General features: G+C 36.3%; 1 protein-coding gene across 6 annotated transcripts in view; it reads right to left on the minus strand.

Moving 5' to 3' along the window:
* The window catches only part of SENP6 (SUMO specific peptidase 6), a 91628-nt gene that overhangs the window by 30517 nt on the left and 43466 nt on the right, over positions 1-17645 (minus strand). For 3 of the 6 annotated variants that reach the window (XM_040597637.1, XM_040597636.1, XM_040597634.1), the window contains 4 exons: positions 8984-9054; positions 7267-7412; positions 2271-2670; positions 1181-1419 (listed from right to left, as the gene is read on the minus strand). In XM_040597637.1, coding sequence (XP_040453571.1) covers positions 1181-1419; positions 2271-2670; positions 7267-7412; positions 8984-9054 — 856 coding nt within the window. Of the gene's footprint in view, positions 1-1180; positions 1420-2270; positions 2671-7266; positions 7413-8983; positions 9055-14284; positions 14306-15266; positions 15394-17645 lie in introns of all 6 variants that reach the window. The other 3 variants (XM_040597635.1, XM_040597633.1, XM_040597638.1) reach the window with 2 other exon arrangements.

Genomic DNA, 17645 nt, shown 5'->3' on the forward strand with positions numbered 1-17645 from the left:
CAAACAAAAAATTTTTTCCCTTATTTTTAAAAGCAAGCTATTTCCTACTTTTATATAAAATACATAATTCATTTCCAATGTTACTACTGGTTCTTAAAGACTGGTGAACAGGAACATATGGGTCTACAAAGAAAAACATTTGGGAGAGTTTCAGGAGTCTTAGACACCAGTGGCTTCACAATGCAACAGTTTCAATTAATCCAGTAGATAATGCCAGAATAAATGAAATTCCAAACTATCTATCATCCAAGCTTTTAGCCCCACAGCTTTATTGTAGGCTAGAGGTTCACAGCTTCATATTGACAGTGGTGACTAATTATATACCATATTACAAACATCCATAATTTCATCAACTACAAGACTAGAATGTTGGCTTCTGAATCTCAACATCGCATGAACGTTTTGGCATCATTACTTCAGCATTCTAACTCAGAAAACACAAAGGATTTGAGACTGCAGGTGGAAATCTGATCCGATACTTGTGTTAAACTAAACAGTGAAGCTGGACAAGCGACCCAAGAACAGTTTTAATCAGCACTATTAATTCAACACCACACTGCCACAGAGGAATTATTTTTCCTAATGGCTCACTGTTGAGGTGGTTAATTTTTTAACATACTGTGAAAGCTGTCCCCTTTGACAGCACTTAAGAAGTCTGCTCATGGAGCACTTTTTATCTTTGTTTATCCAAATCTTGCAGTGGTACTCAACTACAAAACAAAAGCCCCACCAGGAAATCCTTAAAATAAATGATATTAATTGGGACAGTTGTTCGAAGTATTTTGATTTTAGAGGGACTCTATTACTCCTAATGTCTCTTTTCATGTTTAACTTTCTAAGTCCAAAGTCTCACCAAGCAAGAGCTGGTACTTATATTTTTTTCACAAACTAAGCAGGCCCTTGAGTTTCACACAGACACCCTGGCACAGTCTCAAAGAATATACATTCAACACAGAAGCACCTATGTTAACAGCATAATTCAAATCACGATGAACATTTGTAAAAATATAATTAATACATTTTCTTATGTCTCCAGTATTATGTAAGCAGATATACTACTCAATGAGCTGCTAAGTAAGAAAAGCAATCAAAATATAGTCAACTTCTGACAATGCAAACAAGCCTTTACATTTACCATTATCTGATTTTTGTTTTCTTTAAACAAAGCATTAAATAGTACCTGATCTTTCATTCTTGCTTTTCTTGGTAGTGTGACTGCAATTTCTGTATCTGTTGTTATACTACCTATTCTCTGTTCTATTCCACAACTGTTTTCCTTTAATGCTGCTTCCACCTTTCCTGTAGAAGGAGCTGGGGAGGAGCGGGCTGAATCTGCAGGACGAGGTGAAATGCTTTCCATTCTCCTAGTGCTGCCACTATCCTCATCATCATCATCATCATCATCACTAGACAAGACAACTAAACAGAAAATATTACATTCTCAACCACTACATTTTCCTGTAACAGAAATTTCTTTTCCAGCAATAGCTTAAAAGTAATTTATGTAATTGTCCTGCAGTGCCAAAAAAGTCCACATTTATCATTATATTATGCTTTTAATAATGTTTATTTTGAATCTGCTCACAGGCGCTCCCTCCCCTCATTTATTTCTCACAACTAACTATACAAGAAATGGGTATCGTTAATCAGCCTCCGCACACAGAAGTGAAGTCATACATTTCCTGGTCCAATCAAAAATTGAGAGTGAATAATATAAATTAAGAAAAACCGTCAAAAGAAATTACAACAAGTTATTCAAATCAGTAAGACAACATGGTCTAGTAAACTAAGCATGGAACCAGAAACATAATTTCCCAAATTCCAAGTTCCTTCCTGCTTATAAATTAATTTGAGTTTATGCAGAGAAAGCACAAAAAGTCAACATTTTACAAATTACGAATTTGAAATAAATGCGTAGCTCAAAAAGAAAGGCAGGGGGAATATAAAATAAAAAACAAAGACTGTCTTTCCCTTTGGGAGAATGAATGATGAAATTCTGCTAAGAATGCTTTTTTGCTAAAGTTACAAAGTGTCTTTTTAAAAATAAAAGATTCATGAAGTAATATGTTTTCCCCAATGTTCATCCTTCTCAGAGAGTACCTCAGCATATGAAAATGAAATTAAAAAAAGGTCTGTCCCTCTTCCCCAAGAAGATTGTTCACAAAAAAATTCCATGCAAAATCAGTAATGTAAACCTGCGGGAACAGTTCTGTCATTATACAGTATTTTGGGTTTCCAGTTCATGGCTATATGCATAAAAAGGTACTTACTTGGATCATTTAGTTCAGATGGTCTCGTACTTCTCTGTCTTAAGCTTCCTGTAATTTTAGGATTTTTTGTCCCAGTAATAAGACCGACTTTTCCATTCTGTCGTAACATAGAATGTCCTACTTCATTACTCAGTAGAATATCTGTTGGACCTTTCCCAACAGCAGAACTATAAAACTTCTTTGTGCTGAAGCCTGTACCTGAAGATTTTTGCCCTGTTGAATTCTGATGTATCGAAGAACGTGATAAAGGTCCCACAGATTCACCTAATGTCACAGTTTGTCTGGAGATTCTTTGCAAATCCTTTAGAGAAGCACTTTCACAATGTCGGCATTTGGTCTGATTCTCATTTGCCCGCCCACAATTTGGGCAATCAGTAGAATAATCAATTGGTTCCAAAAGCTAGAGAGGAAACACACACACAAAACTAGTTAACCACATTAAGTGCAAAGATACCATTTCCAAATCATGCATTTAATTCCTGTTCAGAATAAAAATTGACTATATTAGCAAATATAGTAAGCAGGGAAAGCAAACATTAAAAGACAGTTTGTTTTTTTCATTTAAGGAAATGAAAAATATTCTAACAGGAACAACTGGCACTTGTGGGTATTTTTAGTAAGTGATTAATGTTGGATAATTCAGATTTTTCTTCTTGCCTTTTTTTTTTCTGTACATAAAAGGCTGCACATTATTCAGATATATTCATCAGCAAGAAGGTCCATTTACATCACTTCTGTAAAAATAGTTTCATTGGAGAAAAATGGAGTAACCTAAGGATCCAGAGAGCAATGCTAACGAGGACTAGAAGCAACCTCCCGGTCTCCCCAAAATATCTTCTAACAGCCTGGCAAAGCATGCAGAAAAAAATCACTCCTCAACAAAAAGACAGGACATACGGACAGACAGACAGACAGACAAGGAAAAAAAAGTACACTGCTCTAGAGTTCAGCATCTCAGAAAAGAGAATAGGACTTCAGAATAAGGAGATCCCCAAATTTTCAAGAGGAACGCAAGGACTACAAGGGAAAATGTATCCTATCACTGCAAACACAGACATGTTTTGTTTCTCTCACATGCACTAGGTCCCACCAAAAAACTCTGAACGTATCTTCAAAACATAGCTATTACAATTAGCACATGCATCCTCATCCCCACCCCACACTCCATGCCATCATGAACATCTTTCCAATAAAGAAGACTTCTTCAGGTGTTGGATCTTCAATCACTTTTTAAAACAAATGTAAAGACAAAAATTATGCAAGGAGAATATATTATTGTTACAAAATTTCTGCAGTTTAACAAAGCTACACATACTATAGCAACACAGATGCAAAAAACCCCAGCATATAAAAATGTAGTATCAGACCTCTAAAACCAGAGTGATAAAATAGCAAGTGACATGAAAACCAGTATTGTGCCTCAGTGTTTAGTTATAGAATGTAGCAAAGATACCTCTAATCACATTGAAGAATTTCAATCAGACATTAAAATATTCAGCAGAAGCTACCAATTCTACCTGAAGGATCAGAATAACTGCACCCCTCTACTCGAGCCACACACCAAAAATTTAAAACCTACTTCCTTTTCATGGTTTGAACACTTGCATATTGATGGTAGAGGTAGTAGTGTTTAAGAGGTAGCATTTAATTAAAGAGGGGCATACTCTTTCATTTAGACTCTACTTGAAGATAAATGAGTACTTAAGTAGATGAGCTCTACCTAAATGTGTCTGGCTTAACTTGTAAAATACAGCGTTTTTAAAAAACTTTGAAATCTGCAAAATATAAATACTATATGCCCTATAGCAGGGATCCTCAAACTACAGCCCATGGGCCGGGTACAGCCCCCCAGGGTCCTCAATCCGGCCCCTGGTATTTACAGACACCCCCCCTCCCGTGGGGGGTTGTGGGGGAAACCAAGCAGCCGCAGATGGCCTGCTGCCACTGCATCCGCGCCGGCCCCCTGGTTAAAAAGTTTGAGGACCCCTGCCCTATACAAATACTCTGTCCTATGACTGAAGTTTTCCTTTAAAAATTATTTAAGTTTTTAAAAATTAGAAAGCACAATCTATGGTCTACTAAGATGGAAAACATTTGCACTTTGCCTGACAACCAGGAGGCTGTACGTGCAATTCCTCCTGCACAAAAGCACAACCAATACTTTTGAATTGTTCAGAGGTTCCATAAACCTCTGCTCTGGTTTCAGCTGTGATAGAGTTAATGCTCTTCTTTGTAGCTGATGCAGTGCTGTATTTTGGATTGAGTACCAAAATGATGTTGAAAACACACTGATGTTTTTAGTTGTAGCTAGGCAATGCTTATTCGAAGTCAAGGACTTTTCAGTTTCTCAGGCCCTGCCAGCAAGAAGGCTGGAGGGGCACAAGAAATTGGGACAGGACAGCCGACCTAGTTCAAAGGGATATTCCATACCATAAAATGTCACGCTGGGTATATAAACGGGGGGAGCTGGCCAGGGCCGGCTGATCACCGCTCAGGGACTGGCTGGGCACTGGTCAGCGGGTGGTGAGGAACTGTATTGCGCATCACTTGGGTTTTTTCCTCTCCTTCCCTTTGGATTTTATTCCTCTCCCCTTCTCCCTCCTTTCCATTACAATTACTGTTGTTTTTATTATTGGTTTTTTTATTTTATTACAACTATTAAACTGTTCTTACTTCAACCTTTTTGAGGTAAAACTTCAAGTTTTACCTTTTTCCTGATTGTTCTCCTCACCCCTAGGGGGATGGGGGCAGGCAGGGTGGGACAGGAGGAGTGAGCAAGGAGCTGGCTTGCTGGCTGGGTTTAATTGCTGGCTGGGGTTAAACCATGACAACCTCCAATCCATCATCTGCACACTCTGGCAACTCATAGCTCGTGTAAACGCGTATAGTTCACGACAAATGCATAAAAATCCCTTTACTGTAATAAATGATAAAACTCTTAACCCATTTAAAAAAGAAAATAAAAACTGTGAGTTGTGCTAGTGAATTCAGTTGCAGCGAGATCTGTTCTATATCCATAAAGCATATCCACAAACTAGACAGTCTTATAAGGATCCTAACTACCCCACGGGACTGGAGTAACGGTTCATCTAGCCCTGTGCTTACCGTTCAGCAGTGGCCAGCGGTAGATGGTAGAACAGGGAACAGAGTAAGGACATACCCTCCTTATTTGATGTAATCACCAATTTAGACATTTCCTGAATCAGTGGCTGAATTTCAATCAAATTGTTCAATGATTATGTAGCCTCACAACAACTGATTAATAAAATCTCTGAATTCTTGTAATATATCATGAGAACAATATGGGGGGTTTGCCTTTTTTAGGCTTACTGCTTGAGAGTTTTACCACAGGTACTCAGCTCTTTCGTCTGAGAAAAGGTAATTGGTTTTCATTCATGACTGCTGGTGTCCTCAACTTTACAGATTTCTAAGATATGTACGGGAAAAAGTACCAGACAATTATTAAATACTGTTTACAAGTGCAACCTGCCTGGTGGCTTTCGAAATGAAATCATGCCCCTGACCTATAATCGAGTCTGCTGCTTTTTTAATCAGGGAGACAGAAAACAGCTTATTTTAGCAACATGGTCAGCCATACGCAATCTAGCTCAAGGATACCAAGCTGCTGATGCTTCCACATACAGCTCCAGCCTCCACTTTCCCCATGTATACAATGCGGGAAGTAGTTCTGGGTTTCAGTACCATGGGTTTGCAATAGGGAGGAATATGCTGAAAGCACACATTGCTTCTTCATGTACTGAGTCTTCTAGTGAGAGCTAGGAGTTACTGCAAACGGCCTAACAGTTCACAATGCAGCCACAAATCATGAGGCTGCTTTCTTTCCTCTCATGCTAACTCAGATAATTTGTAGGGAAAACAATTTATGTATTAAAAAGATGACATTTGTTAGATCTTCAGACTGAAAATTGTTTTATCAAGGAAATGACAAGATTCCATTTATTTTTAAATTGTTTTCAATGACCATTTCCATCTAGAAAACGGTTTTCTGCTTTTGTCCCTTACTTGACAGGACATAAGGTAAGCTGCAATGAGTATTTTATTTCTTTAAACAAACATAAACCATGTTTATCAATATAATGATTAAACAAAACCCACAGAACAGTAATGTCTTTTTTTCGTTTTTAACTGCTTTGTTACTTCATTACTTTGCTTGTATAGATCATAGCTATATAGATATCATACACAGATCAAAACCTCAGGTATTAAGATTTTCAAATAACATCATATTAATTAACTAAATACGTAATGGTAATGCACAAGAGTAGTACCAAGTGTAATAGATGTATTTGTTTATTTTTACACCAAGATCTCCTTACAAGAAATTTTGCTTTGACAGTCATACAGCGTGACCTGTATGCGTGCATTATGAATCTTCCATAGTAACTTGGGAAGATGATAAGAAATACAGAGCACCTTACGGGAATTTCAAAAATAGCTTGCATCTGATACCAGGCAAAATAACCTGGTTGGCTGCACCTAGACCACAGAATGCCATTTGGATACCTGTGCTAGTTTCACTGAGAAAAAGAGCAACTTAGTAAGAAGTACTTGCATTTGTGCAGTACCTCTATCTTTATTGTTATGAGTACAGAAAATCACGACACTGAAAAAAACCAAACCAAAACAAAACCAAAACTGCCAGAGAGTAAAACAGCGTTCCTCTACTTCATAGACAGCAAACCAAAATTATCAGTTTCTGGTTTATTGATCATCCAATCAAATTAACTACAGGTTCTTTTGCTTTCCAGTGCAGCATCTGTTTGTTCAAATCAGAAAGTATTTCATAGCTAGTATCAATATTAACACTTAAATAGCTCTACTCTTGTAACACTTTTTTAAAAAATTATGTAACGCTTTCTCCCAACTAAGGATTTTTAGAACATTAACTTGTTCTACAGCTGTATATCTGTTTTTAAAATATGCAACAACTTTTAAAAATAAACAGAAGTTTAAATGCTTTTAAAATGTAACCCACCTTTAACGGAGTTAAGCATTTTTTTGTAGCAGAAGACAGAGTCAAGTCAGATTGATATGAATTGCAGTGACGTTTCTGTTGCACCTTTCTCTTAATTTCATATTCCGATTCTGATTCTGACTCTTCTGTGTTTTCCATTATACTGTCTAGGAGGGAAAACGCAAAAATGTTACAAAAAACGTCTATTCATATGCTTTAAAAATAAGTATCGCCTTATTTTTCACATTTTACACTAATGTGAACTAAACATAAACACCTTTTTAAACATCCAACAAACTACACTGCTTCAAGTTCTCATGATTTGTTGTATGAATAAGAAAAAATCCCCAAAGTAACTTCAATAATCTTGTTTTACTAATACTATTTCAGTGTCTTTCAGTGACAATTTTAAGTCCAAAGCCTCCTCCAAATAGGAGGAGGCTTTGGACTTAAAAGTCTATACTAACTTCACTACAACTACAATGGACTGTCCGCTACTGAAAATAGGAGATCTGCTACATTATGCTCATGGCAATTTTCACTAACGGACTGCTGGTAAGTGCATTCAGAATAACTGGAAATGTTCTGTGTCATTAGAATTTATTCCTTCAACACAAGACTCAGCAGTACAGTGAACTACACTGCTGTATCTTGTTTTTTATTGGGGCATTCACTGAAATACTTCAAGAACACTGGAACAAAGAAACCAATAAATTAACAATGTACAGAGTGAGATCTTCTTCTTAAGTAGTACAGTATGTTGTACAACAGTGCCTTAATTCGGTTTAATGTAAAAGTGCTATTTATACTCCCTAGTTTAATTGTGGTCTCCATACTGGAACTTTTTTTAAGTCTGTATTTTTTTAAATAGATATGAATACTTTTTCAATATACACACTGATAGTCTCACCAACTTCCTACTATTAGAAGACATCTCAAAACTAAAGAATGAGTAATTTTCAACAAAGAAATAATAATAAGTGAGGTTTTTCTATGTTAATTTACTTTTGTGTAAGTAACTACTTGTGTGAACTGGTGAAGTTCTACTTAACATTAACCTAAAAACACACAGCAGAGTAACTGGTTAGCATAGATGGGTAAGCAGCTGAATAGCAAGTTTACAGACTGTTACCTGTACTGACAAAGCTCAAACACACAGTGATTTTTCTTTTCCAATTTCACAATTTCCACACCTCAAAGCAAACTTTATTTTCTCTTTTGCACCTCCATCAATGGCCCCTAACCAATTATGTAAGTGCATATTTCAGTTGAGGTACAGAGCAGTGCTAATGCTGGATCTTCTACTCACTACCTCAGAGCATGAATATACTTTGTACCCAGTGTTATTTACCATTTTGCACATACTAACAGTGCTACAGAAGTTCCTTGTCAATAATTGAAGAGAAGCTGAGGGCTTGGGCTCAGACTAGAAGATCTCGAGAGAACTGTTCTATCTCAATTCTATGACTTGAAATTTTTCCAATTTCAGTTGTTTTTAACATAACTGAAGCCTAATTTCAAATTAATTATAATGTGACTGATCAGGTTGCAAAAATCTGTCGAAAAGGGAAAAAAATCCTCCCTTCATGCACAAACTTGTATAATCTAGAATAACATGATACAAGGATATAAATAGATATACTAAAGGTTACACAAAGTTTGACAACACACCCACCCAAAGCAGGTATTCAAAAAATTATTCTGCTTAAAAGAAATGAAAACTCTAAACGTAACTTACCCACTCCTTGAGACCGTGGCAACCTAATGTGGTCTGCTTCTACTTTCTGAAGCTGAGGAGGGTATTCTTTTCTGCAAAATGAATTACATGTACAGTTGTTATTTTGACAGACACCATTATAATTTAGTCACAATTATACATGAGCAAATAAACCTGGAATGTATCTGAAAGCTATGAATAAATAACTTCTATTACATGCTATCTGCCCTTTTAAAAATAGTACCAGAACACTAGGAACAGCTACGGTAAAGGTCTCAGAAGTGTTTCTGATCTAAATCCCCTTTGACAGTAATAAAGAGTTCAGGAGTCTCTCACTTTCAGACCCAAGTCTTCAAAGACTGAAGCCTGCATTTCTTCCTCCTCATTCATGAAGACAGATACTTTTAAAGTCCAAAAATACAAACAACTGTTATTTTAATATTAAAGTAGATTCCATAAGTTCCACAACCTAAAAACAGGAAGAGAAGATGCAAAACAGAGGAAGGAGATCCGACGTCAAAAATTGTTGTGGCCAAAAAATAAAAAGAGCAACGCAGAAGAAGACATAGTTCCCATATGTTTGTTTTTAAAATATAATAATATAGACAAATTAGTGGATAATAAAGCTTTTTTAATAAATAATTTGCATAATACACATATCACATAATTGCTGTGCAAATAATGGAACATAAAGCATTATAGTATGGTGATTTTTTCAGTCCCCCGAAAGACATTTTTAGTTTATACACTAGTGTGTCAAATCCTGCTACTACCAAATTAAGATTTCTGAAGCTCACGGCATCTCAGTTACTGTTTGTGGCAGTTCTCTCTCTCAGCTGCCTTACCATACTCTACAGCTGTAGAGTACCACTCCTCTTGGAACAGAAGATGGCATGCACCTGAAACACAGGAAACCTTGCCAACAACTTCAGTGGAGAATGTTTTTACTGGCAAGTTAAGCCAGTGCACTGGGCTGTAAATGGGTCACACACATCCCATAATGCTCTTGTAATCAGAGGCAGCAGTAATCAACAGAAAGGGAGCAAAGAAAACAGGTGTAGAGAGTAACATCTCAAACTACCAGCTAAATTTTGAGGACCCACCTGACAAAAAATTTGGCTATGGCTGAGGAGGACTTCAGCATCAGGCTTCAGTTTTTATTTCTTTCAGCATAGCATTTCCTAATAAAACCTTTTAATTTTCTGCATTTCTAGATATTTTTCAGGGTTTCCCTACATTTTACTATTAACTAACACCTTTGAACAAGAATAATCTACGGCAGAGAGGACTGAAAAACAAGCATGGCTGGATTGCAACACTGAATGTAGAGATGGCACAACACCGTGAGTGCCCACCAACTTATCACAGATCACAGATTAAGTAGTTTGTTAGTGATTGTGTCAAAGATGTTTCTGAAACAATCCTGCTCCCCAATTTTTTTTTAATGTCTGCACACACACAAACTGACCCAGTATCAGAAAGTCAACATGAATATTTGTTAGTAAGTTACATGTATGATTTTTTTGAACGTTTTCTTTAAAAATTCAAATCACAAGGGATTACTTTGAAGACAGAATTGCTGGAAATATAATGGCAGAGCTCAAACTAATCACTGCATAATGAGAAGCTGCTGCTATTAAAACCAATGCTATTGACATTCTAAAGGGTAGAAATATCCCTGTAACTTCTTCAGAGGAGATCTCAAAAATCTAAACTTTGCAGTGAGGATGCATGAGCTGTTGTCTGACATGTTATATTTATCTTCCAGTAGTGTTTAATAACAATAAGTCTTGTTTTGAATATAACCACTGTTAGAAAAATTATTTTGTGTAAAATGTTTTAAACATAAAACATTTAATTGATATTTAAGACAAGCAATATTGAAACTATTTGGCATTTAATTGAAAGCAATGAAAACGATATAGTAAATTTTAAATAGTAAAATTTCTTTTAAAATTTAGTTTGACAATTTGAAGTCTCTGGACGTTTGTAAGTTATTATTTTTCTTCTAAAAATTGTACAGGTTTGTATTACATTTTTAACACACAACACATATTTATGGATTTTATTATGATAAATTCTTCACCATATATTGCTAAATAATTGACAATAAATTGTAATACAGTAGCATTATCTACCCTTGTCTGAATTTTGTGTTATCAGCATAGACCCATATTGATACTTATTAAATAGGCAAACACTTGCAAGAATACACAAGGGCTGGCATAAAATGAGCATCGATGATCTCTCGTAAGATTTCTACTCATATGCTTACCATCAACCGATAACACTCAAATCTAAGCTAGGAAAAACAGCTCCAAGTCAACTGAGGCTTCCCAACACAGTTTAACCTGGTTACCAATGCAAGGTCAGATTAGAAACGAAGGCAAAGACAATTTTAAACAGTACTTAATTGTAGATTTCATCGAGGGTGGGGGGTGGGGGGGTGGGAATCCTTTCTTGGAGACACTAACAGCATTCCCACAAGAGGGCAGCAACTTGAAGCACCTCCTACTAGTGTCCTTTCCTGAAAAAAACCCACACAAACAAAAAGGCAGAGACCACCACCACAAAGGTTTTACAGGTGACAAAAGGAAGGTTCCCCTTTCAGCACAATGTCTGTTGCCATCTGAACAGCTGCAGATGCACTGACAACTTCTCCAATGAAGTACTTAGTACACTAAGCAGTTTAATTGTGTGTGAGTGCAGGAACAGAATGGAAATTACAGGGTTTTTTTTAAATCAAACATGACACCTATCTATAAAAGGGCTATTTGGAAAACAAAAAAATTCTTTTAGGAGATTAAAAAACATACAGCACTTCAAACCAAATGCTTTCCTGCTGTTAAATCCTAACTTAAACTAATAGCCTCCTGGTGTAAAAGGAATAAATGAGGGATCTAACAGCTAAACAGATCCAAGATGCAAGACTATCCCCCATACTGTGTCTAACACAAAAAACAAGAAATACAATATTGACTGCTGTCCCTACCATCCTAGCAAATATTACAAATATACAATGTTTTTTTGTCTGTTAGATCTCCTAAAAATATTTATGAAATTTAGGATTTTTCTTGAAGAACAAGGCTCCACACTCACAGATTAAATCATTTTAGGCATCTAATTTATTTCATCCATTATAAGCAGCTTTGATTTTAATACCTTGAAGTACAAGGGAGGTAGACTGTATCGGGTAAAAGCAACCTCAAGAAGTAGTGAAGCATCAAACAGCAAAACATTAATTACAATACCAAGAGAGATTAAGCTCTTACTGCAACAGACATAAAAATACTAGCATAGTCTGGACTGTGGAGAGTCCTGAACTTTTGATGCATCTTAACAGCTAAATGGTATAGCATTCTTGACTAAACAGGTTTTGCCCAGACAGAGTGTTGTCACTGATTTGGTATTTTCAGTACACATTCAGGATTAACTGCATTCAGGAATATGGATTACTGCCATATTCCTTTGCTGATGAAATTAGACCTTAATATCTTCACCTTGGGTTGGTAGACAGACTTCTGTGACACCCTCCAGTCAAAGTGAAATTTTCCTAACAAAATTTCTTCTCTAGAAAAGAAAAAGGGGAAGGGGAGCAGGGAGGACAGGGACAATAATTTCTGTCTATGCCAGAAAGGAATAAACCTGAAGAAACATCTGGATCTTGGAATTTAGGGTACAGTGCTGTCTGAGATCAGAACTTTGAAAACTACCCACAGTCCAGTATGAGCCACATCAAAAATACCACGTCATGTATCCACAAGGCTGCACCAGCTCCTAACTTTGTCGAGGTGCACAGGCTCACACCAGCTGTGTTTAATGTGTATCCTGGCTCTTTGAGAGACTGCCTTATTCAGCCCTTCCTCACTCTGCCTCTGTATACTACTATTCAGAGGTAGACCACCGCAGGTAGGCTGTTGGTTTCTACATCACTACGCAAAACCAGTATAAAAGCATGCTGACAGGAAGCACCAAGCTGCTGAGGTGCGATTTAGCTTCCATGTCTTACAGGAAAAGCAGAGTATAAAAGGCAAAGGCTGAAAGAGAGAAGCAGCAGCGCAGGGAGTTGGATTTTTAGTATGCAGGTTAGTAGCCCCATTTGGCCCAGAAAGGCAGGAGCTGCAGCCACACTTATGATGGTAATGATTAAAACTAAATTTAGCAGCTCTTGCTTAAATCACCTTCCCCTGCTAGGACGGCAACAAAAAAGCAGGGAAGGAAAAAAAGAACATATCCAGTAGCACTGAACAAAGAAGCAGCAGGTGTCACCAAGGGATCATTAAGATCACCAGCATGGAACTCTACCCTAGTCTTCCATGACATAGAATACCAAATTAAAAACATTAATAGCTGAATGGTTAACTAATAACATATACACAGCACAAAGAAAAACAGGAAAAAGTACATTAACTCAAAGCACGGGCAGCAAGAGGATGATCAAATCACTTCTAAGGGGTCAAAACTAACCGGTGAGTATCTCTTTTGGTATTTCTTTTAATAAATAACAAAAGACAGTAAACCAGAAAGGCTTGATTTTACTACTGAATTTGAAATAAATCTAGAAAATCCTGAATTCACAAAGAACAGTTCTACACTAGATTTCTGTGTTATTTATATCATGATTGGTTAAACATTACATACACTGTTTAAACAATTCAACCTGATATCAAGCATATACCGCCAAAAACAACTACATAGACAAGGTATTTGCAAAAACTCAAAGAATTAGTTACCATCAACAAAACATTTCTACTAACATGAATTTGAGCTATACAGGAAGAAAAACAAATTTGCTAACAAAATATTAAAGGCAGTAAAACAGATGCAAAACGAGTAAGAAATGAGCAATGAAAAACCAGTGTACCTGGCTTTGTTATAAATTTTCTGTTAATTGCTTCAACGTACACACTTCATGAACAGAATGTACACAGCAATGCAATAAAAACCTTTCATGTTATTCAAACCAAGCTGAGATGACAAGAATGAAAGCTCTTAGACACCCTACTAAGATATACTTCAGATCCATTCTATTACACAAAATATGCTGCTCTATGAAAAGAATTAGCAGTGATTTCTTAAATTCCAGAGAAAGTTCAAAATTCTCTATTTTCACATTGGATATATAAATAGATGGATAAATTTCCAGTGGAAATGTAGCCAAAGTTCACATTAACATGTCATTATTTAGAGATGGATGTAAAGGTCCTTTTCTCACACATGAGCAGATATGATTGACTGGATTTAATATTCTTTAACTAGCATAGATAAAGCACTCAGTTAATTTTCTTAATGCTCATTGCCATGCTCAAACAGTAAGCTTACCTTTCCTTTTGGTCCAGATTGCTTAAAATATGAAAAAAGAAAAAAAACCGTAAGATGCAAAGCCCCACATGTGCTGCACATCACTAAATTCAAAAGTTATTCAACTGTTTCATGGTCTCCTGCGCTCACTAGACTAGTTTTCAAATAAGCATTATTATTTTTCACAGCATTTTTGTAACAGTAATTATAAACACACAAACAAATGTTACTTCACAGACAGTGGTTTAAATACTACATTGTCTTGCCTCTTTTTCAATGTGTAAAATTTCATTAATTCTGATCTCATCCTGGACATCTTGCTTAACTCACTGCAATGTAGAAGCTGACACGACAGAATCCCAATACATGAATTAAGACGAAGCCTCATTTCCAATCCCTGATTGCCATGCAAAAGATAAAACAAATTTACGTAACACATTGCTTCCAACTATTCAAAAAATATTTCAGTGTCTAAATTAAGAAAAAATATTCAGAAAGCATTACTTAAAATATTTAGGAGACCACATGCAATCAGCTACTGGATAGAAAAGGATAAACAGAAGCAACCGGCCTCCTCCTGAGGTTTTGGCTGAAAAGAATCTCCAAAAATATTTAAAGATTAGGGCCACTAGTTCCAGAAGTGTCTCCTTTAACATCAGTGAATGTAGCTGATGCTCACAACTCAGGTCCTTCGTATACAAAGACTGATACAAAAACAGATCTAAGGAAGCGCAGCAGGAAGACAACTTGAAAACAGTATCTTTCTCTCTCCTGCCTTTTCAAAACTTGAGATAGGGAATGCTGCAAGCTTTTAATCTATGTGCCTTTTCCTACCAAATATCAAAAGCCTAACAAACTTATGTCATATATGCATTACACCAACAGTATTCTAAAACAAAACAAACTGCTTCCTGTTTTACTTTAGCCAAATTAAACAGAGTGATAATATTACAGAGTAATATAAACTCAATTCTCCTTTCCTTTTCACGAACAGAACACTCACAAGAATAGAGCAAACTCTCCCTCTGTTACCCTGAGGAATGGCAGGACTGAGAGTAAACCAGGTAAGAAGGTAACTGTGATAATCCTACAGAGTTCAGTATGAAAACACATTCAGTCTCCACAGTGCTCTGGGAAGAGAGTAAAAGGAATTAAAAACTCAGTGTGACCACTGCAACTTAGACTAGGGTGGGGCTGATCAGCCAACGCTGCATGGAAGTGGGGAAAAATTGCTTCGAACTGGAGCTAGCCTTTACAAACAATAAACATTGGTTTTGTGTGCATCACATTTGAGTTTGTAAATTCAGTCAGATCCAAACCATGTCCATATGGAACCACACCCAGTATCTTTGCATCCTTCGCACAGTTAATACATAACTTCAATTAACTGTTTACAGGTGCTGTAAAGAATCACAACTGTCAATAATTGTAAATTCTAATGCTAAGGAAACTTAAAGGCAGGAAAAAAATTTCCAGAATGCCTGATACTGTACGCTGTGATTATTACATCAGATGCTTCACTTGCTTGTTTTAAAATCCCATATTAATATAATGCATTTAAAACAATTCTCACTTTTACATCTCAAAAAGATTAAAAAACGAGAATCTGGACAGATCCAGGAATTATAATGAGCAGGCAGTGTCTCTACAAATTGCTTCATGCAGCTCATGCGTAAGATTTGTTAGACATGCTGTACATACATGCCATTCCAATGCCAAGTCTTAGAGAACAGCCAGTCAGTAGCATAAGACAGAACTATATATCCATTGAATGAAGCAAAATAGTTTGAACCATCTTCAATACTAGGCTAAACTATCTCTGAAAAATCTGTTGTATCACAAATTAGCAAATTTTAATTTCAACCCCAGACTCCACTAGAAAAAAACATGAATAACTTTTATCAAAATATTATTTTTCAATGCCCAATTTTGTTGTACGGGAGACCTGTATTTTAAATATGAATGCAACAGTCAGAACTGAAATTAACATGCATGTGCAAAAAAGTTGGAGATCGAGTACACATCACAAGCTCCAAATTCAACCTGATAAAGAGATCACAACTGAGTTTTATAATTAGCTTGCCCCATGTGACACCATCCCCACCCAAAGAACCCAGTAATGTCGGTGTCGGAGACTCAATCTGCTCAAAACTAACTTAATAATGCTTTTAATTTTTGTTATCCTTTTAATAATCCACTGCAGATTTAAGAACAATATATTAGGTCATTTAAAACTATTTTCCCAATGTTATTACTGATCACCATACCATAAAACAACTCTACGAATGCAAACAATATAAAAGATGACAACTTTGTGTTGCCTGTAACTTGGTGTAGGAAAAAAACCGAACACCTTAGGACTCAATTTCCATGGTACCAGCTTTGCTTTGTGTCGATATACACCTAGAATTTTATTCTTGGTTTGCCACTCATGTTTTCTGCATATACTCATCTCTCAGAAGAAACCACCAGAATTTACTTTTAAACTTAACTATCGTCTAAAGTCAGTAAAAACCAGCAAAGACTATTAAAAAAATATCACACAACTGAAAATACATGGCCAAAAAAAATACCCACATTCTATGCAATGGTATTTTGTATTAGGAACAGTTTAAAATAGTCCTATTTTAGTTATTTATTCTAACCACCATTGTCTTCTCATTCATAAACCTATGTTTTCCATATCAAGTAGCCTTAAGATCCTCCTTTTTATTTTTTTTTTTTAAAGAAGTATGATAGGAGGCCATGTCCTATCAATTTTCAGTCCCCTAACTCAGAAAAAAGGTTTAGAAGCTTTTCAAAAGTAGCCAATCAAGTTAACTGGCAAAAGACACTGAAATTAAATACCCTTTGCACAGTTCCTCTGTAAAGCTCACCCTCAAGTCAATTAGATCACGCTGGTTCTGACATCCTCCAGAGGCAAAGCATTGCTTGGAATTGTTATGACTATTTCCTGCCTTTGAAACTTCAAAAATATTTTTAGCTTAGGAGTTAACTGTCTGTTGTTGACGTAAATTAACTACAATAACAATCCTAAAAGAAACATTCAAGATGACTGCTATCCAATTACTTCATGCAATATTCAGCTTCCCTGTATTATGCATTAGTTTTCTTTCTTCATGTCACACACACAAAGTTGCTTTTTTCTCCCCCACATTACACTGAAGCCTTAGAAAAGAAGCAAGTCCCATAGATGAGAAAGGCAAGCAGGCAAGTCTAACATCTCCTCAAGAGTACGAGTCTCCAGCGCGGACTCTCTTGCGTGCTGAAGCAGCCTGTGACATTTAAGTAGGTAAGATGAACTGGCTGTTTCAAAGAACCATCTCACAACAAAGCTTAATTAAGTACACTAATATTATTCAGGTCAACATTCAGAGATCCA

This window comes from Falco naumanni, chromosome 6 (genome assembly GCF_017639655.2).
Source record: "Falco naumanni isolate bFalNau1 chromosome 6, bFalNau1.pat, whole genome shotgun sequence".
Lineage (NCBI taxonomy): Eukaryota > Metazoa > Chordata > Aves > Falconiformes > Falconidae > Falco > Falco naumanni.